Consider the following 21,135-nt stretch of genomic DNA (forward strand, 5'->3'; position numbering starts at 1 on the left):
TCATTCAGCTTTGATATGTTTAGTCAATGGGAGTTTGTTCAATCCACGGTATAATCTCTCCAATTATATCAGCCTTTGATTCGAATGGGTGAGTCTGCCAGATTGAATGTTTTTTTTTCCTCTTATGAACCGGAGACAACAATAAGATTGATGAGTAAAGATCAACAGCAGAACTAAAATAGCACTTTTCGAATCCCTCTGTGTGTAATGTCTCTGCCAACGAGTTTGAATTGATGTAACAAAAGTTCTGAACTTAGTTTATCCAATTCATTAAGAAAGACTGTTTGTTTTGATTTGTTTTTGTTTTTTGTTTTTGTTTTTTCACGGGCGAGAAAAATCTTGGTAAGGGCAGGTCGAGTTGCCATGGTTACCATCAAGTTGCAAGGTTCGCGAACTCGTTCTGTGACTTTTGAATTCGATATAATTTGTACTTTATTTGAGTTTTAATGGTATTTTATTATTGATATTAGATAATTACAGGCTTCTATATATGATAATGGCTTTATTTTTGCGATTAACGAATTTTTTCGAATTTGCATAATCTTTGAGTTTTAAAAATTATTAGTTAGAATTTAGAATGCTAGGTTTATAAACTTGAGTAAAAAGCAAAATTCGCAAAACTAGTCTACAAATTTCTGCATTTTAAAGACATAAATATATACAAAACACTCTGTTTATTATACTACCGGCTTACTAGGTCAACTGCACTAGTATGATGTGAAACATACTGCTTTCTTTACCGCAGAATACCTCGGCGCGGCGCCGGCCCGCGAGCTGTACTACTAGAACAAATTCGCGAACGATGGTATACAAGAGAGTGCACTTGTTTTCGGTTAATTGAAAAAGATTAATGAACGAAAAGAGAAGTAAATGGATGAGCTACGAGATCTAAAATTCAAGCTGAAGACCAGTTGTTATAATTTAAGTCATTAGCAATTACAGGCGAGTTGTAAGAACCAAAAATCAGCAGCTGTCAAAGTCAAAGTGCTACACCTCATCCTGAGACCCTTTTTGTTCCTATTGTTCAAGATCTGAGTATTTGCCAATTAACAAAAGAGAGTAAAACATAAACAAAGAACAATTAAAACTATTAGAAACTAACTGGCCTATAATAGTTATATCCCCATCCAACTACAAATCATAATGCCCAAGTAAAACCACCCTTCACTCTTACTTTTCTCTTTATTTTGAACTCCACTGAATTGTGTCAGCTCAAGCCGTGGTTCTACGGCCTTTCACGGCCAGTCGCTTCTTGCGAATAGGGGTACCCGATTAAACGCGAACTTCTTGTTAAACTAATGAAGAAAACTAGAAAACATTTAAATGATATACTCTTAGAAGAATTAAATAATCACTTCATTCATTTTTCCTAATCATTCCTCTTTATAACCATCTTTTCTAGACCTGAAATTCTATCAAATTCATCTATTCTTCGAGACGCGGAATTCTGAAAAAAAAATAAAAAAGAGCGAAACCAAAAAAAGTACACCATCAACAACAACAACAACAACAACACCATTTCCCTATTGTTCAGATGACTTTAGCATCCCCATCAAGAACTATGGAGGATGATCACCAAATATCTCCACAACAATCGCATATAGCATCAACAACATCTTCAACTGCTTTCCCTACTGAGAGGGAGTTTAGTGAACAAGATAGTGATGAGATCAATACTAAGAATTCAAATCAATCAACACTTTCTAAAACTCAAGATAAATTTGCCCATCTAAATGATTTTGAAACAAAACACGAATACGCAGATTCAGGGAACTATCCTCATATCCATTATAAAACTAAAATCCATCCATTAAGATTTAAATTTAGACAGTTCTTATTACCATATATAAGAGCTGAAACTCCAATCTTGGCTAAGATTCAAAAAAATTCAAGAAATTCATTCTTTGATTATTACTTCTCATATACTGCAAATTTCGCATCACACACTTTTTATGTTTTAATGTTACCATTACCTATTTGGTTAGGTTATGGACAAGTTGGTAGAGATTTAGTCTTCATTATTGGATATGGGATATATTTCACAGGGTTTTTGAAAGATTTTTGTTGTTTACCAAGACCAAGATCTCCTCCATTACATAGAATCACATTATCTGGATATACTGCTAAGGAATATGGGTTCCCTTCTTCCCATTCTGCTAATGCTACTGCTGTTTCATTATTTCTTTTGAAAAAATTATTGGAAAATTATAACAATTTCCAATCAAGCTTAACACCAAACATTTTGTTGTTTGTTTTAGCTATTTATTATATTTCTTTAATCATTGGAAGAATTTATTGTGGTATGCATGGGTTTTCAGATATTATTGTTGGTTCATTAATCGGCTGTATATGTCTTGTTGTTAGAACTTTAACTCAAGAATGGTATGATTCTTTAATTTTACAAAAATCAATATTGATACCAATCTGCACTACATTGGTTAATTATTTTTTAATTTATATCCATGTTTCACCTGTTGATGATTGTCCTTGTTATGATGATTCAGTGGCTTTTATTGGAGTTATCATGGGATTGGAAATCTCTCATTGGGGATATATTAAAACTTCCTACAGTTTGGATCATACTTATGGTGTTGACCCGCTTGATATTCCTTTTTCATTTGCTCATTCTGGAATTTTAAAAGTCTTGTTGAGGATTTTTGTTGGTGTTTCATTAGTTGTTACATGGAAGGAAATTTCAAAGCCTTTATTATTCAAGATTTTCAAACCTTTCTATGATTTAATAGTGACAAATGATAAAGAAAGTTTAACTTTTAATAGAATTAGAAGTGACACTTTGGAAAGAAAAGAAAAATTAACAGATGCAAAAGGTTTAATTAAAGATATTGGGAATCCAAGAAAAAGAGATTCAGTGGGGCCAATGTCATCAATCGACAGAACAGAAATTGAAGAACTACAAAAGCATCAAAACTATTTTGCAGAATTGGATAAACTCCATGAAACTAATGTTATTTTCACATGTGGTGCTTTCAAACCAAGATATGACATTGAAATCATTGTTAGGTTAATTGTTTATGCTGGTATCCCAATAGTGGTTATTCTAGGCTGTCCTCCTGTCTTTAAATATTTAGGATTGGACTTCGTACCCACAAAATTATAAATCCTTTTAATAAATTCACGTTCTACACATTACTAGACTGTCACCTCGTAACGTGTCAAGAGGATATCGCCGCTCTCTTATCGGCGATGAGTCCAAATAAAGATTTAGAGCGCCATAGTTTTAAAAAAAATACCTCCTCGAAAAAAAAGCAGCTTTAATTGACTCATTTTAAACCAAGTTCAAAAGTATACACTTCAATTCATTCACTTATCATTAAAGATGAAGTTCCATTTAGCTACACTCTCACTCGTTTCAATCACTCTTGGTGCCTCAATTCTTCAAAACTTGATCGAATTACCAAATCAATTGACTACTGGATTCATCCAATTTCAAAACTCTCAAGATAAACTATTAAGCCTTCATAAATATTTAGTGGAAATCAATTCAGTCACCGGTGGTGGTAAGTCTTTTTCAATAATTATCATCCGTACAATACTAATAACTCTTAGAACTTGAAGTTGCTGATTTTCTACAAAAATATCTAACATCATCGGGATTAACTGTTGAATTACAACAAGTTGAACCTAACAGACAAAACGTTTATGCCTATTTTGGTTCTAAAAAAGATGCAAAAGTCCTATTAACAACTCATATCGATACAGTCCCACCATATTTCCCTTATACCGTCAAGGGCGATAAGATTTTCGGAAGAGGTTCAGTCGATGCAAAAGCTTCAGTTGCTACACAAATCTTATCAACTTTGGAACTTTATGAGAATGGGGAAATTCAAAATGGTGATGTAGCTTTATTATTTGTTGTTGGTGAAGAATATAATGGGGTTGGTATGAGATATGCTAATGATCATTTGGATGCTAATTGGGATCATGTTATCTTTGGTGAACCAACTGAAGGTAAGTTAGGTATTGGCCATAAAGGTGTTTATCATTTTGATTTAAAAGTTACTGGTAAGGCTTCACATTCTGGGTATCCACATCTAGGTATTGATGCTAATAAGAAATTGATTGATGTTTTACATAGAATCGTTCATGCTGATTTACCAACTGATGAATTATTAGGTAATTCAACAATAAACCCTGGATTAATTGATGCAGGTGTTGCTGGTAATGTTGTTTCACCAATTGCAAAGGCTAAAATCTTGATAAGAGTTTCCAATGATGCTGCAAAGGTTAGTGAAATCATTGATGAGATTATCAAGAGTGAAAATGAAGAATATCATAACGTTGAATTGTTTCCAGAACAATTAAATGAACCTGAATATTTAAACTTCACTGTCCCAGGATTTGAAAGCACAGTGTTGGCTTATTTCACCGATGTCCCTAATTTACAAAGAAGTTTCAAATCTAGATACCTGTATGGACCAGGTACTATTCAAGTTGCACATTCAGCTAATGAATTTGTCACGATCGGAGAATTGAGAGATGCAATTGTCGGATACAAAGATTTGACAAAATACTTACTCCACAACTAATAAAAAACAAACTTTAATACCATGAATATAATCAGAAAACTTCATAGATCACAGTAGTAGGTTAAAAAAAGACCTGGGAGCACTCTATTGTGTAAAAATGCGGTAAAAATTTGGCAAAAAAAATGATTCTCCCGGGGGCGAGTCGAACGCCCGATCTCAAGATGTCTTGTTAAACCATTACAGTCTTGCGCCTTAAACCAACTTGGCTACCGAGAGGTGAGGACGAGCGAAAATGGTGTTTGGAGGCTTATGATTTTCCGTTGATTACGTAATCATCAATGAAAAAACGCGTCAAAGTAGATGAAGTTAGACTAGACGTGAAATGGTTTATTGAATTACTTTTGGAGTTTGCTCTTTTTTGATTTACTACTGGTTAATCTTGAAATGGGTAGAGGTGCTTTAATATTGATAGAAGGTCTGGATAGAGCCGGGAAGACCACACAAACAGGACGACTAGTTGATAAATTGAGATCAAATGGACGCGATGTTGAATTGTTAAAATTTCCAGGTATGTCCCTTTAATTATTTTGATCTTGAATATTGTTGAAACTAACTCTTATGTATAGATAGAAGTACACCAATTGGTAAACTTATAAACTCATACCTAGTTGATAAGTCGTTTGAATTATCTGATGAATCTGCACATTTGTTATTCTCTGCAAATAGATGGGAACTTGCAAACTCAATCAAATCTAAACTGAGAGAAGGCAAGACTTTGGTGTTGGATAGATATGTTTATTCAGGTGTTGCATATACTGCTGCTAAAGGCTTAGACAGACAATGGTCGTTGAACCCAGATATTGGTTTGCCTAAACCTGATCTAACCATATTTTTGAATTTAAATGACAGTAGTGATCGTTCAGGTTTTGGTGATGAGAGATATGAAGTTAAAGAATTCCAACTAAAAGTGAAGCATCAATTTGAATTGTTCTTTAATGAACCTAATTGGGAAACTATAGTTGTTGATGGTAAAAACATTGAACAAGTTGAAAGTGAGATATGGGCCATCATGAATGAAAAAGTATTGAATGTGGAATTTGGCGATGAGATTGGCGTGTTTTAAGAAGGTTACAAGATAGCATTTGCATAATTTGTTCTCGTGTGTATATAAATCTATTCATTCAAGGGCATCAACATGTTGTAACCTATTCAAAATAACCGTCTTGGACGTCTCCTGTATTTCTCCAGCTAAGAACATCTCGTCTAGAACTGAATAAATCTTGTAGAAATTAAACACCAAGTCCAATTCACAAACGTTTTCAAAATAAGAATCCAGCACTTCAACAAACAAGTGTATAGATGACAGGTATATCAGTTCATTATCCAGTAGATCAATACCAGCTATGAAATATAATCCAGCATATCTCTTATATACCAGCTTATTATTTTGGAACTCCACAAAGTTACTCTGGTGCTTCTGGTCTCTTGAAGAGATCAATTTGTGAACATCAGCATTAAGTCTGTATTTTTCTTCATTCTAGTTCATATGTGTTAGTTTTTGAACTGATTCTTCTTCCTACAACCCTTAAACTCACTGAATAGTCAGCATACCATTTCGCCAACCGCACTTTGCCCTGTCTGTTCATACAAATAATGTATTGCAATGTCATTTTGATCTTTTGGTGATGATTTTGCTGAAGTTGTTTTGGATTCTTTTGGCTACACTTTTTTTTCTCTTCTAGCCGACCCCCGCGATCAAGAAAAAAACAGCTTCGACTCATATCATCGTCTTGTTCCAATTCATCAACAAGGGCAAAAGAGGCATTGGACTTGTGAAAAGCCATCTCCAGAGAGGAAAAGCATTGATAATGGAGGCTAATGGTGTTACGGTGTCGCTGGTGCCGCTGAAAACCAATTTGATCAACCTGCCAGCAGACCTGGGGTCGACGTTGTACAATCTGAACTTGGTATGTTGTAATCTGTCTCTGTGAGAAAATCTATATTAACCCACCAACAGCCTGCTCAGAATGTGCTTATAAAGATCAGTTTCTTCAGAGGTGGTGTCGCCAAAGTATTTTATACCGGCTGGTCTGGTTATACAACCTCAGGTAACACAATTGAAATTGATCCTGCGCTGGCAAATGTTAATGAATTGAGTGAAACGAACAGGGTGAAAGTAGCTGTGATCACAGAGTATGAAGAAGTCAACAAAGTGCATGTTGATCCATTATCATCTTCGGATTGGGAAACAATCGAGCTTCATGCCAGAGCTTTAGAAGACCATCTATTATCTCAAACCAGAGCTGTTCAAATTGATGCCCCATTAGTATTGTATCCTACAGGATCAGTGACTGCAAACTTAGTTGTCAAGAAGTTAGAACCTGAGCCAAAAGCCAAATACGCCAAAATTAGTCCAAATGCCGAAGTGATAATCGCACCCAAAGAGAGAAAGAAAAAGAAAACAAGGTCAGTTAGTTCAAGATCAAGTTCAAAATCAAGAAGAGCTCGTGAAAGTTCCGCATCTGTTTTACTGAGAGGAATTTCATTACCGCATAGTTTTTTCCAAAGCTATAAAGAAAAGAATAAATATGAAGTTTATGCAAATTTTGATGAGATCATCTATACATTACACAAGGCTGAATATGTTCGAGTTTCCATTATGCCTGGACCTGGTAAGAAGCCTCATGAACCTTCACCACAGGGATCTGGCGAACCTGCATCTACGACTGTTATTGCAAAATTAGTTCATGATCCAAAAGTTCATAATCACGTTGGATTATCGCGATTATTAGCTATTGCATTAGGTGTAACCGACCAAGTTGGTGATATGGTCCAATTAGAACCAGCAGTTAATGTATCAATCGAAAGAAAACTAGAGTTTGTTATTCATCCATTCACAACAGTATCTGCTCCTGTATCAACTGACCAGCTTTCACTAAGCGATGCCAAAGCTAAGAAGGAAAAAGAAGAAAGACAAAAAAAGATAACTGAAATGAAGGAGGAACTTTCTGAAGGATTTTTCAATCCTGAAACTCATATTGAAACTTGTCTTACTAATAAAGTTAGACTACCTAGTATGGATGGTCTTCCACAGGGTGGTGTTTTACAATTCAAAGGAACAAAGTCAGAATGGATAATGTCTTTGAAGAATACTAGATTGAATATAGATATTGGTGATGAAATTGTCATTCCGGAATCTCAAATACCACCTAAGATCGAACAAGATGTTTCAAATGAACCAATTGAGAAACCTTTAGGTCAAGATGATCTCATTAAAAAGATTGAAAAAGTTTTGAAAAGAAGAAAAATTGGTGCATTGATCTTTGGTGCTTCCGGTTCTGGTAAATCATTGATAGTCAATGAAATTGCACAAAGATTATACAATGATGGTGTGTTTAGACTACATGTCCAATGCTCAGATTTTTCAAAAGAGTCATCTTCAAACATTAAAGATAAAATCTCTGCTTGGTTAACAAAATGTGCTTGGTATACACCTAGTGTGTTGGTTCTCGAAGGTATTGAATCTTTATTTCCTGCTGAAAGTGAAAATGCTGATAATGGTCAAACTAGACAATTGACCGAATACTTTGTTCAAACTGTGGAATCAATAATGAAGTCGAAAAATTTGATAATTTTGGCAACTGCAAGATCAAAAGAAGCTGTCAACAGCTTTCTCTTCTCAAGTCATTGCATTGAAGATTCGTTCAACTTAAGAGCTCCAAATAAAGGGGTTAGACAATTGTTGATTGAGGAATTTTTGAAAAAAGATAATTTATCTCTTTCAACAGAATTTGACGCATCACAATTATCATTAGAAACTGAAGGTTATTTGCCTAGTGATTTGAAAGTTCTTGTTGATAGAATCAATCATGAATCCATTTATTCTTCAATTGAAAAAGGTGAGATCGAACCAACTAAAATAGTTTCAAATGAATTATTTACAAAAGCTATTTCTGGATATGTTCCTTCAAATCTGAGAGGTGTTAAACTACAAAAATCTACAACAAGCTGGATTGATATTGGTGGGTTAACAGAGGCAAAATCCATATTGTTGGAAACTTTAGAATGGCCAACTAAATATGCGCCTATTTTCAAATCTGCCACTTTGCGTTTAAGATCAGGGATCTTATTATATGGGTATCCAGGTTGTGGTAAAACTTTACTTGCCTCTGCAGTTGCTGGTCAATGTGGACTAAACTTCATATCGGTCAAAGGTCCTGAGATTTTAAACAAATATATTGGTGCAAGTGAACAATCTGTTAGGGAGTTGTTCGAAAGAGCACAAGCTGCAAAACCTTGCATCCTGTTCTTTGATGAATTTGATTCAATTGCTCCAAAGAGAGGTCATGATTCCACCGGTGTTACTGATAGAGTTGTCAATCAAATGTTGACTCAAATGGATGGTGCCGAAGGTTTAGATGGGGTTTATGTCCTTGCTGCTACAAGTAGACCTGACTTGATTGATTCTGCATTATTACGTCCAGGAAGATTGGATAAGAGTGTTATTTGTGATATGCCTAATCATGAAGATAGGTTGGATATACTTAAATCAATCACAAGAAAGATGAACTTGGGCCCTGATGTCGATCTAAATGAAGTTGCTACTCAAACACAAGGATTCTCAGGCGCCGATTTACAAGCTGTTGGTTACAATGCTTATTTACAAGCTGTTCATGAAAAATTAGAGAAAGATAAATTGGAAAGTGAAGGAGAAGTTAAATCTTCAAATCAAAACGTTCATGAATTTGTTCAATTGTCTTTGAAACAAGCTAAACAAAACCATGATATGAAACCACATGAAAGAACTAAACTTCTTCGTCAAATCGAACCCCTACTGGAGAACATTGAAAAAGAAAAACAAGAATCGGAACAAGAGACAAAGAAATCAGAAAAGAAAGATAATGGCGTCGTGATCAAAAATAGCGATTTCCTCACCTCTTTAAAAGATACAAAACCGAGTATTTCAGTATCTGAAAAGTTGAAACTGGGCTCAATTTATAACCAATTTGTTTCAGGAAGAGATGGAAATATGCCTGATGGAACATCTAGTAATGAAATAGGAGCTAGGTCTACTTTAATGTGAAGTATAGTTTCCATTTTTACACTTTACAAGTAGTTTTCGCGAATTCGTTTTGTTTGTTTTGATTTCGCGTAACCCGAGAAACCATTATTTTTTTTGATGTTTTGGTTTGTGGAAAAATGATGTAGAAGGAAAAACAAATGCTTAAAACGTGAACATTGTAAAGGGATAACATTGAATAACAGCGCAAAAAATGTCACTTTGGAGTATAAGTGCTGCTAAAAAGAAAGATGAGATTCCAGGTTCTTCCAAGTGGATTAGGAATGAGCTGTTTACACTTCATGATTTGATAGCTAATGATGTTGAGCAATTTGCATATTCAGTTGCCTCTGAGTTCACATGGATTGACGAACAAATGGAAGAGATTTTAAATGCTACAGAAAAGTATGTATATAATGGATGTATCAAGGAGGTTTCCATACTAACATTTGATAGAAATCCCAAATTGTTGTTAGAATCGCCCTCTAAGCTGAGAGGTAAGGATTCACCAGTAAAACAATTAAGAGACCATGCTTTGGCCCTGAAGTCACCATTGAAAGAGGTTGATACCAACGTTGTTAAACTGTCACCTATAAAATTCAATAAAGATTACGAGTTGTTGGATAGTCCAAGCAAGAACCAATCAACTTATGGAAATAGAACAATTCATAAAATAAAATCACCAGTTAAACCAATACCACTGCTAGCTACCAAATCCTCCTCGTTGTTAAAATCCACTCAAAGTCCCTTCTTAGATGCTGTCAAAGAACCACAAGTGCATAAATCTAGCACAAGGTCATCCAACAAATCAAGTCTTTCTATGGAAAGTTTACATGAAAGCACACCTATCAAACATTCTTCAACCCCTAATTCTAATGAATTGAAAATCCAGGAACCGAAGCAGCAACAAGATGCCAAGGTGGAAGACCCAGAGGAAAAACCCCTTGATACCCCAGAATCTGCAGTGTCTTCACAACCAACTAAAATGGACCTCAAGAGCAAACTTAACGAGGAAGAAGGCGAAGATGATGGTGATTATGATGCTTCTATGGAAGACATTTCATTTCAAGCCATCAGAAAATCCATTAGAAGAAGTATTTTGAGTAAAAGCAAGGCATCAGAAGAAACATCTGCCAACACAGAAAGCTCGTTCAAAGATGCACAAGAAGAGGGTCCTCAGCAATCATCATTGGTTGTGAACCAAGGGTCAATCGATTCTTCACATATAACCAAAAGCTCAAACACAACAATCAAGGTCTCTTTAAATGATGGTCCAAAAGATACAGAGTCCAATACACCTTCGCGTAATAGACAAAGTCAAGGTTTTGCCTTGTTACCTCATAGAGATCCACTGACTGTCAAATCAGCCAAAAAGAAGTCAATCGAAGATACAGAATACCAACCAAATCATGCTGAGGAAGAAAACAATAGCCCTTCAACAAAACTATCACCTTTAATCTTCAAGCCTTCGTTATATCCGGAAATGAACTTTCAAAATGAACCAGACGCTCCAAAAGAAATTTCTCCCCAGAGAGACCTTAAATCAACTGAAGCTCATCATCAAGCATCACCATCTAAGATTCCTGTTGGTAAACGCCCACTTAATGATACATTGACTCAATCAAAACCACCACTTGCCTATAGTCCACCAAAGGAAAAAGTCTTAGACATTGGGAAACAGTCAACAAATTCGCCGCTATCCAATCTTTTTGCTACTGTCGGTTCAACTTTGCGTAAAGCAAGAAATAAATTTACAAGAGATCAAGATGCTGGACAATTGAAAGTTGATCAAAAAAGTAAAGTTCATAAACCAAGAAAATCAAGTTCGACAAGTCCTAAATTGGTATCTGAATCGCCATCAAAGAGAATCGTGTCCAATAATGAAGACGTTTTATCTAGACTAACAGCTCCAACAGAAGCAAGTCAAGCCAAAAGTGCTAAAAGAGTTATAAGTGGTACTTCGAATACTGTTGCTGAAAGTCCAACCAAAAACAACAATGAACGCTCCAGCTTGAAGTTTTCACCAGTTAAGAGTATTTATGGCTCACTGAGATTGGAGATGAATAAATCGGTCAATAATTCACCTTCAAAAAAGAAGATGAATCATTCTCCTAAGAAACAACTTAATGATGAATTTAAAGATGATGAACAGGAGAAAAAAGAAGGCACTAGAAAGTCACAGGGCGTTAAGTTTGCATCTGGTCAACCAAAAAGTTTAACAAGAATGTCTTTGAGTAAACCCCAAAAATCTGAAAACAACATTAAGGAAAATAATCAATCAAGAAAATCAGCTGCAAAAGGTGGACTAGCGTCAATGCCGTTGGAACAATCATCCAAGAATTTGAATAGGTTCCGTCCTAAATCGCTTGTTTCTGGAGAACATCAACCACTGAAGCGCAAAACTCAAACTGAAGAAGAGATCAAAAACACATCTACTGCACATCAGCCTTATAGAAAAATTGGAACAAAGATTGTACCTCCATCAATAGCTCAATCCAAGCAACAACAAGATGCCAAACGTCGTCGTACTGCTGATCAGCTGCAGAGTGTTTTACAGAAAAGAGCTTCAAGAGTGTCCAATACTCGTCATGACCACCCAACAATAGATCAAAAATTTGAAGAAGAAACTACAAATGAATCGAATGAAATTTCCAAACCACCAACTCCACAAATTGTACAAGCACAACCACCACAACCAGCTGCTAGAGTGATACCCCAGACCATTAATAAGCATCCAAAGCAGGTACCGAATACCCAAACCTTGATGAAGACTGCTGTACTACAACATGCCAGAATGAACAATGATAACTCCAAAGGCAACGCTTTCCAAAATGGGTCATTGGGCAAAAGTTCTTCATCTATTACACCAGTCACACCAAAGGCCACCACAGTTTTGCCAGAGATTTTTTCAGAGTCTGACGATGATGAAGAAGGCAGTGTTTTGAAAGATTGGGCCAACTCACCAGAATTAAGAAATATTTTGATAAATCAACAGCATATTGATCCTGATCAAGTTTTTGGACCAATGGCGCCTTTGCATATGGAAGATATCTTCAAAAATTCAAGATTATCAAGATTTAGAGGTAGAGGATCAAGTGCACAATGGTCAGGCAAAGATGGTTTAACAATTCAAGAGATTGAAAATTACAAACTACAATAGACATATAAGAAATGAAATGAAGTTTATGTGATACCTATACACTCAATTCTGTTCTTTTCTTTAATGTAATTTCTTTATCCCATGTAGATAACCAATTTTCAGCATCTATTCTAGGCACTAGATAAATTCTTAACGCGTTATCGAATAGTGGGATTTTTGGTTTTTCAGTACTCAAGGCCTTATGCAATGAAGCCTTCTTACCAACTTTAATTAACCCACCGGATTCGGTCTCCATATAAGCATCTAATTTCTTTGGAGTGAAATTTTCATGTTTTGGATCTTGGAACCATTCTTGAGGTCTTTGCAACACTAATTCCATCAATTCCCAAGGTGTTGTTAGTTCACTAACACTTGCAACAAAATCAAACTCATCAGTTGTTGGATACATTATCATTGCAGGGAAAATTAATTGAGATTCTATATCTTCTGGGTCTTCCAGTGATAGTTTTGCATCTGTTAACATTTCAGCAGGGCGAGGTGTTTTTATTATTGTATAGTTTCTTCCCTTTATTGCTGTATTTAATTTGTCTTGTAAGATTTCTTTATGTAATCTTTCAGCTTCCTTTTTGGCTTCTATTGTTTCTAATTCATGTTTTTTGTTTTGGATTTTGGTCATTAATGCCTTTGATGCTGCGTTTGTTGGATCTAAACCAAGACTGAATTCCAATGCAGATAATGCTTCATCTATTTTATCAATAGTGAAAAATGCCTTAGCCATTCTATAATATGCTTTAACATTTTTTGGATCAAATTTCAAACCTTCAATACAATCATTGATACATTTTCTATAATTTTTTAATTCTAAATTACAAGCAGCCCTGTTTAAATATAACGAGCTCATTATTTTTTTATCATCAACATCAACTGCAATGGCTTTATTATAATATTCAATTGCATTTTTATATTGTTTGATTTTGAATTGATCATTACCTTGATTTTTGAAATTTTCAGCAATTTCAATCGGTTCCCCATCATATGCTAATGCTTTCAATGCTTCCAATTCCATATTTTGACCACCAGAACCATCAGATTCATCTAGTTTTGTCATGAAGAATGGTGATCTATTCAATTCTTCCATAACATCGTCAACTGATTTGTGAGAAAGTTGTGCTAGTTGAGGGGGAAGCTCCGGTTCACCAGGACCAGGAACATATCTCTTAGGTTTTTGGAATTCTTTTGACATCTTGATTATAAGCTCTTAAGATAACGGAAGTACGTGATATAGATTCCATGCTCATCTCTCAATATCTATCGTTCTTTTGAAAAAAAAATTCAAGTGCCAAAATTACATAAGCAAATTCTGCCAAAATGCAACGTGTTATTAGCTACAAACAAATTCGCGAATTGAAGCGCCCAATGAGCTCCAAACCTCAACATAAAGACTTGATTAAAGAGAGTAAAGGAAAGCCCAATGAATCATAATATTATACTGAATTGAGTCCTTAGGATCCTGATGCTATTGCTTATTGTTTCCCTTGGAACATCCTTCTACACGGACATTCACGCTGATGTTTTTTGATGCATTTTGGACACAATCACAAAACAACTTGACACTTAACATCTGGAATTTTAAAGGTTTAATGCGTGTTGTTCGTATGTTAATGGCACACGGCTCAAGGCGGATTTCTGCTCTGCAGTGGTGATGATTCTTTTTGGAAGCTCAAAAAGAAGTTACAAAAGTTGGTACAAAATATTGTGGATTTAAAAAGAAATGGAATCCCCAAGAACAGAGATGAAGTCTTTAGCTGGTGGTATCAACAGAGCGCTTTGTCGTAAACACAAAAAAAGGTATTAAGAGCTGGCTTTATTGGGTGACTTAAAGGTTTCTATTTTACACTGGCGGTTACTTGAGAGATCTTTTGTTTAATATGTCAGTGAAGGAACTACTGAACCATAAATTGAAGAGTGTTATTGTTGATGAAGAGGACGTGTCACAGAGCGCTTCGTCAGATGGTATCAGAACTGGTGATTTGAAGAAGGGAAAGAATATTGTTCTATGCTTTGATGGTACCCATAACAAGTTTGGTCCTTCTCCTTACACAAACTTGTTAAAGTTGTTTAGAATGCTAGAGAAAGATGACCCAGAATCTCAAATCTGCTACTACCAGCCAGGTATAGGCGCTTCAATGTCTGTTGAATCTGAATCTATGTTTGAGAGGTATCTTTCAAAGCAAAGTTTATCTGATAACCTTGATTCTCTGATTGCCTTTTCTTTAGACCAACATATCATCGATGCTTATAAGTATTTGATGAGGTTTTACCAAAATGGGGATAAGATTTATTTGTTTGGGTTTAGGTAACTGAAACCATAGTTTAACTTCAGCTGTGCTATAAGATCTAACACCTTTTTTAGTCGTGGCGCTTTCATTGCAAGGGTTTTAAGTTCAATGATTGATCGAGTTGGTTTGTTAAATGCTGGATTGGAGGAAATGGCTGAAAGTGCTTGGTCAATCTACAGTGCTTGGGAATACGCTGCTCAACCTAGTCAACCTGATTACACCACCACTTTAATTGATGAATATAAGAAAACATTTTCAAGAGTGGACACTCCAAGAATTGAATTTGTTGGTATGTTTGATTGTGTCAATTCAGTTGGACTTTTAAGGGATAGACTTTTCCCATTATCTACAAAATCTGGGTTGATCAAGAACTTAAGTCATGCAGTTAGTCTTGACGAACGCCGTGGTAAATATAGACAAAATTTAATATTTCCCTTTTCATACAAACCTTCATTTTTTTCATTGACTTCAACTGAACAATCCAGTGGTAATTCTTCAAGAAAAGTTACAAACGCCGGCTCATCAACTAAAACTTCAGTGTCAAGCTCAATCAGCTCAATATTATTAGAACACTTTGGTGAGAAATCTCAAAAGAAATTGAATGATGCTCAAAAGTTGATGAAGGATATTGAACAAAAATTGAAAGAAACCTCAAGAATGTCAATTAGAAGCAGACTGAAAAGAGTCGAAACCAATAATAACAATACCAATGGAACTGATCATCAAGCCAGCTTTTCAACTTTTGGTTCAAGTTCAGATAAACAAAAATTGATCACTGGTGAATATAAAGAAGTTTGGTTTGCTGGTAATCATGGTGATATTGGTGGTGGTTGGGCTTCAGATGTCAATGGTCATTTCCTATCTCACATTCCATTGAGATGGATGTTTGGGGAGGCTCTTAGAGTAGGTGTTATTTTCCAAAGGGAAAGATTGGTTAACTTTGCAAACAGGTTTTCATCTTTGGATTCAATGCTATCTTGTAATCATGATATGCTATCATTTTATAAAGGTGAACTAACTCATGAAATTTCACAAGCTGAGAGAGAAACTGTTTTAGAGTTATCAAAGGCTACTTTCAATAAAGCTTATATTCCTGATTTTAGATCCTGTGAAGTTATCAGTGACCAAGCTTCTTTTGAACAATTGTTGACCAATGGTGTTTATCTCAATAGTTTGAAAAAAATCAAGTTTGATCTCCATTCCAATGAGTTAAATGCTCATAAGATTCAAGACATCTTTACAGAGTATAATGAGGTCCCAAGTAGTCCTATTCAAGGTTATGACGGTCGTGGTAATTCATCAATTTGGAACGTTTTAGGTTGGTGGATAGTTGAATTTCTACCAATAGGTACCAAGATTGAAGATGAAGATGATAAATGGAGAAACGTGTATGTCCCAAATTTAGGAAGACCAAGATCTGTACCTCAATACTCAAAATTACATTGGAGTGTGTATTGGAGAATGAAATTATGTTATGATTATCTTCCAAGAAATCTACCTGAATATGTTGAAAATATTTTGAATGAGAGACGTTCAAATCATAACGATTCTGAATCTCGTGATGAATTAATGGAATTTGATGTTTCAAGTGCATTTGATGATCACACAAGTGATCTTATTAAAAAGTTGATTATGGAAACAAGACTGTTATTCAAACAGTGGGATTCAGAACACTGGAAACAAGTTCCAGATGATTTAAACCCCATCATGAGAGAGTTGGGATACATGTGACTTGCTACGTTGACAAAGGTGAAATCATCAAAAAATGAGTATATATTTATTCAGTCTAGTTACCAAAATATATGAAAAAAATATAATTCAAAATAATAAAAAAAACCAGCTGGATGTTTATGCAATAATGGACGTGTACTATTTACAAATTATTTTGTGACAATTCTCATTCTCTTCTCTTTTGAAACTCTCCCAAACATTCATCTGCTTTGTTTTTTTGATCTAATGAAATATTTTCCCTTCTTCCCTTTGATGAATAATAAAAAAAAATTGTTTCCAAAAATTGATAAATAGTAAACTGAATAAAAAAATATGTTTTGTTGTTGTTCATAAATTCTATGATATTTGATATTATCTGAATGTTTAAATTATAATATTTCAAAAAATACTATCCTTTTTCTTTTCACCTCACCTTCTCTCCCCCTAAATTACATTAAAATCTTTTTGTTTTATAATCATTAAGAAATCTAACCGATAACCAAGTTATCACCATCGAATTGATATTGTGGGATTTCCAAGTTTAATGGAGCTGGACCTTTTCTAATTCTACCAGAGATATCATAATGGGAACCGTGACAAGGACAGAACCAACCACCGAAATCACCAGCTTCACCAATAGGAACACAACCTAAATGGGTACAGATACCCAACATGATTAACCATTCTGGGTTTTGAACACGGTCTGAATCATTTTGTGGATCTCTTAAAGCTGAAATATCAACCTTGTTAGCTTCATCAATTTCTGATTGAGTTCTGTGACGGATGAAGACTGGTTTACCTTGCCATTTAACAACAACGTTTTTACCTTCTGGAATAGCAGCTAAACCGACTTCAACTTTAGCCATGGCTAAAACATCAGCAGAGGCAGACATTGTGGTTAAGAAAGCTTCAACGGTGGATTTGGCACCAGCAGCTGATAATAAACCTAATGAACCAACTGTGAAATAGGTGAAAACACGACCTTTGTCATCAGTACCTTGTGGTTTAACATAATCACCAAAGTCTGGAGTACGGTAGGTAGATTTGTTTTGTAATGAAGTTGAAGATAATAATCTTGATTGGGTACCTAAAACAATAGTTAGTATAATTGTGATTTGGGATCCATTGTAAAAGAAGCAATGAAAACAAATAATTTCTTGGGAAAATTTCTTCAATTGACCATAATAAAGATGTTATTCATGATATCCATTCCGTTTTGATACCAATCATTGTATGATTCCAATTAAACTTGCTTATATATTCCTCATTATTTGCTTTCATTACTTCATTTGCCAATAAGTTTCATTGTTCACATACCTAAAGTTCTTAAAGAACAGGTGTTACGCAAAGCAGATCTTAAAGAAAGCATCCTGAACTATGAATATTTATGTGAAATCCTCTTCGTTGGTGGTTAAACTGACTAGAAGTTGAAGATGATTGAAAACTTCAACTAGATTGTTTCTTTCCAACAAATTCACTATTTTTCTTTGGCTCTACGCTTGCAAAAAAAAAAAAACCAAATTAAAAACAACGGCGATTTGATTGGCTCTGTTTCCGGTTGGCGCAGCAACACTCTGCAAAATCGGTTTTTACACGCCGCTGATTGGCTTGTGTCCAAAAGCGGTAATACTCCTAAAAGGGAAGGTGTTATAGGGCACTGGGATTCTACATACAAAAGTTACAAGAAGTTCAAACTCATCTTATTCCAAACCCTCTGCTCTCGTTGATGGCCCAGTTCAATTTGTGATAGAGCTCATCTTTACTACGGTATTCATAGAGACATAGCTCATTGAAACAGGTGTGCGCAACAGGGAATCTAATGGCGTTGTGTGGTCCATAATATGGCATCCTAGTGATTTTGAATTGCATTGTATGAATACCAGTTGCAGGTATACGGTCTGAACCTGTCACAAATTGTAGGAATTTTTTATGTTGGGAGTTGCTCAGCCGACCAAACCATTCCCAAAACCATGAAACTATATTTGATTCATTTGCATCTGTTGGTGATGCCCATCCATTATATTTCGTTATTGATCTAAACGATTCAACATCCAACTTGCTATCATTGAGGTTATCACCACATATAATCATTTCAATCTCTTTTGGTGCAAATAATGATAATGCATTACCTCCAATCACACTATGGAATCCTGTATGGAAACTATCAAATTGTGCTTTAATAGATTCATTCATATAAAAGTTCACCCACTTACCAACATATTCATGACGATTCAACAGATTAACTGGAATTTTAGATCCATTAGGAACCAACTCTTTTGTGATTGGATTACCGAGTAAATCTTTATAGGTGGTTTCAAAATAGAGTCCATAATCTGAAACATCTTCTTTAGTTGCAAGCAATTTTGATAATCCTAATCCAGTTTGAGGGAACAACTCACTATAATCATCTAAATCAACTTTTTTACCCAATAGTTTCTTATACAAGGCCAAGGGGAATCTCAAGTCCAAAATTGTGGAGTTATACATCGCTAAGCCTAGCACAACACCAACCATATAATATAGCTCGTCATTTCTTTCAAGAGGCATAGCAGCAAACCAACATAAATGAGATTCATCATTATATTCAAACATTCCATTTTCTTGAGAGAAAATTTCAGCCGTCAACAAAGAAAACCATTCTTTCTTCAACCCACCAACATCAACACCTGGTTCCCCAACAAAATGAACTTTTAAAGCTTTTTGCAAATCACCAGCTTGTTCCTTGATACAACGTAAAGAATCATTTGATATATGTGTTCTTCTAACATCTATTCTTAAATGGACATCCATAGCTTTCTTTTTATCCAAGGCCCTAATAAATGCTTCTTCCGCTTTACGTTCCATGGTTCTTTTAGCTTCATACTCCAATATGGAAATTTTAGCACCTAGAGATAATAAGAATGGAAATTGACAAAATGTTAGTGAAGATTTATTGTTACTTGTCAAACCTGAAAGATCAAAAAATAATTTGTTGGCGCCCCCGTTTCTAGATGTTTTGAACATTGATTGCCAGGCTTCAAAATCCTGTTTAACATTAACAGAATCCACCAATGAATTATAAAAGGAATAAACTGGCAACTTGCGCTTGTTTGCAACAAAAAACACAGACAATAATCTTGCTGCTGTTTTAATGTGCCATTCATTCCCGTAATGAAGAGGTTTTAACTTAAACTCAAATGGTTTATCATCCTTATTAGTTGGCTTTGGCTCACTCCAACTGGACATCAATCCATTTTGAAATGTTAAAGGTAAATGGAAAGAATTGTTTGCACCAGATGAGCTGTTTGACCTTACCGTAGAGTTATTATTGTATGAAGATCTCCTCGTGCTAGATGATGGTGTTGAAGCTGTACCATTCAATTTTGCTGATTCATTATACTCAGAGTATACAGGACTCGTTGGCGAGCTTGAAATCCTAAGGGATGATGCATATGGTGGTTTTGTATTTGCTGAATTTTGACACTTATTGAGAAGCCTTGTTAAATGGAATGTGATGTACAAATTGAGCAATTCAACTTTACTACTGAAATAATCTTGATTTGAAGTGTGGTTGATCCAAGAAGACAAATATTTCAAACTGGACCGATCAGAGTTTGAAAGATATCCAATCACCTTCTTAATTATTTGATACGATAAAGATCTAATTGCAGGTGTATCTAATCTAGATACTGACTTTTTGTGATAATATAGTGATTCACGTAAAGTTGGAAGCTCCCAAAGTATCAATAACCATTTGAGATCCTCAGGCTTGGTCAGAGATTTCCCTGGTCTATTCAATAGTTCTATAGCCGAGTTCAATAGCTTTAAAAAAGGTCTTGTAGTTGGCAATGACATGACCAGCTTATAACAATCTCCAACTTCTGCAAAATTGATGTTGGGGGAAGATGATGATAAATGAGTGGTTCTTCGTACTGTGAATGAATTGTTCAAAATTTCAAATGAACCAAAGCATTGATCCAAGTAATCCTCTAAAGGTTTATAAGTGACATGATGATTTGGATGTTTTTGCTTCTCACATTCTTTGATTTTCCGCCGTATCGATCTGTAGCTGATGACTTGTAGTTGTTGCAGTTCCACAGGAGCACTTGTAGGAATTGGAGATTGACTTGATGAAGATGTAGTTGTGTTATTTGGAGCAGAGCTTGGATCTATCAATGTGATGGTACTTTGACATATTGAGCATTTGAATTTTGTGACAGATTCAGGGAGTTTGACTAGTGAGCCACAGCACCGACATGGGTTCAGAAGTAGGATATCATCCAGGGATTTCCCATCTTCACTATCAGTATCAGCTATTGCATTTTCAGTGACAGTATCCTTCTTTTTGCTTGTTGATCCTATTCTAAATAAATGCATTTCGGAAGTGAGCAACGAATTGGAAGTTGATGATGATGATAATTCAGATTGCGATGAAGACGAGGAATTGATAGTTTTGGGAAT

At 35.2% G+C, this 21,135-nt stretch overlaps 9 protein-coding genes and 1 non-coding gene across 10 annotated transcripts; 5 read left to right on the forward strand and 5 right to left on the reverse strand.

The window, feature by feature from the left end:
- Positions 1-1,762: 1,762 nt before the first annotated feature.
- WICANDRAFT_22629 (phosphatase PAP2 family protein) lies at positions 1,763-3,058 on the forward strand (the record flags this gene model as incomplete). The annotated part of the gene is made up of 1 exon (XM_019180956.1): positions 1,763-3,058. A coding segment is annotated over one exon (1,296 nt), but the record flags the coding sequence as incomplete, so codon positions are not given.
- Positions 3,059-3,337: 279 nt separating this feature from the next.
- WICANDRAFT_85822 (M20 family metallopeptidase) lies at positions 3,338-4,547 on the forward strand (the record flags this gene model as incomplete). The annotated part of the gene is made up of 2 exons (XM_019185953.1): positions 3,338-3,518; positions 3,568-4,547. The coding sequence occupies 2 exons, from the start codon at positions 3,338-3,340 to the stop codon at positions 4,545-4,547; spliced, it is 1,161 nt and encodes a 386-aa protein (XP_019036930.1).
- A 127-nt stretch (positions 4,548-4,674) lies between these two features.
- Positions 4,675-4,763, reverse strand: WICANDRAFT_t125. The gene has a single exon. It is a non-coding gene; the product is annotated as a tRNA-Tyr (tRNA).
- Positions 4,764-4,931: 168 nt separating this feature from the next.
- On the forward strand, positions 4,932-5,610 carry CDC8 (bifunctional thymidylate/uridylate kinase; the record flags this gene model as incomplete). Its single annotated transcript, XM_019183855.1, has 2 exons — positions 4,932-5,055; positions 5,114-5,610. The coding sequence occupies 2 exons, from the start codon at positions 4,932-4,934 to the stop codon at positions 5,608-5,610; spliced, it is 621 nt and encodes a 206-aa protein (XP_019036931.1).
- A 54-nt stretch (positions 5,611-5,664) lies between these two features.
- APS2 (Aps2p) lies at positions 5,665-6,157 on the reverse strand (the record flags this gene model as incomplete). The annotated part of the gene is made up of 2 exons (XM_019182268.1): positions 5,665-6,024; positions 6,083-6,157. 2 exons carry the CDS (start codon positions 6,155-6,157, stop codon positions 5,665-5,667), a joined length of 435 nt encoding a protein of 144 aa, XP_019036932.1.
- A 198-nt stretch (positions 6,158-6,355) lies between these two features.
- Positions 6,356-9,570, forward strand: PEX1 (AAA family ATPase peroxin 1; the record flags this gene model as incomplete). The annotated part of the gene is made up of 2 exons (XM_019182303.1): positions 6,356-6,454; positions 6,505-9,570. 2 exons carry the CDS (start codon positions 6,356-6,358, stop codon positions 9,568-9,570), a joined length of 3,165 nt encoding a protein of 1,054 aa, XP_019036933.1.
- Positions 9,571-12,283: 2,713 nt separating this feature from the next.
- On the reverse strand, positions 12,284-13,502 carry CNS1 (HSP70/90 family co-chaperone CNS1). The gene has a single exon (XM_019186567.1). The coding sequence runs from the start codon at positions 13,422-13,424 to the stop codon at positions 12,741-12,743; it is 684 nt and encodes a 227-aa protein (XP_019036934.1). The 5' UTR covers positions 13,425-13,502; the 3' UTR covers positions 12,284-12,740.
- A 1,072-nt stretch (positions 13,503-14,574) lies between these two features.
- WICANDRAFT_34864 (uncharacterized protein) lies at positions 14,575-16,716 on the forward strand (the record flags this gene model as incomplete). The annotated part of the gene is made up of 3 exons (XM_019182246.1): positions 14,575-15,002; positions 15,060-16,130; positions 16,248-16,716. The coding sequence occupies 3 exons, from the start codon at positions 14,575-14,577 to the stop codon at positions 16,714-16,716; spliced, it is 1,968 nt and encodes a 655-aa protein (XP_019036935.1).
- A 467-nt stretch (positions 16,717-17,183) lies between these two features.
- On the reverse strand, positions 17,184-17,774 carry RIP1 (ubiquinol--cytochrome-c reductase catalytic subunit RIP1; the record flags this gene model as incomplete). Its single annotated transcript, XM_019182336.1, has 1 exon — positions 17,184-17,774. A coding segment is annotated over one exon (591 nt), but the record flags the coding sequence as incomplete, so codon positions are not given.
- A 616-nt stretch (positions 17,775-18,390) lies between these two features.
- Positions 18,391-20,931, reverse strand: HUL4 (putative E3 ubiquitin-protein ligase HUL4; the record flags this gene model as incomplete). The annotated part of the gene is made up of 3 exons (XM_019181002.2): positions 18,391-19,906; positions 19,985-20,750; positions 20,802-20,931. Coding segments are annotated over 3 exons (2,412 nt in total), but the record flags the coding sequence as incomplete, so codon positions are not given.
- Positions 20,932-21,135: the final 204 nt, after the last annotated feature.

Source organism: Wickerhamomyces anomalus, assembly GCF_001661255.1.
Source record: "Wickerhamomyces anomalus NRRL Y-366-8 unplaced genomic scaffold WICANscaffold_6, whole genome shotgun sequence".
NCBI lineage: Eukaryota > Fungi > Ascomycota > Saccharomycetes > Phaffomycetales > Wickerhamomycetaceae > Hansenula > Hansenula anomala.

Coding starts and splice junctions, on each gene's coding strand:
- CNS1 (XM_019186567.1), bottom strand. CDS start 13,424: ATGGCTAAGGCATTTTTCACTATTGATAAAATAGATGAAGCATTATCT.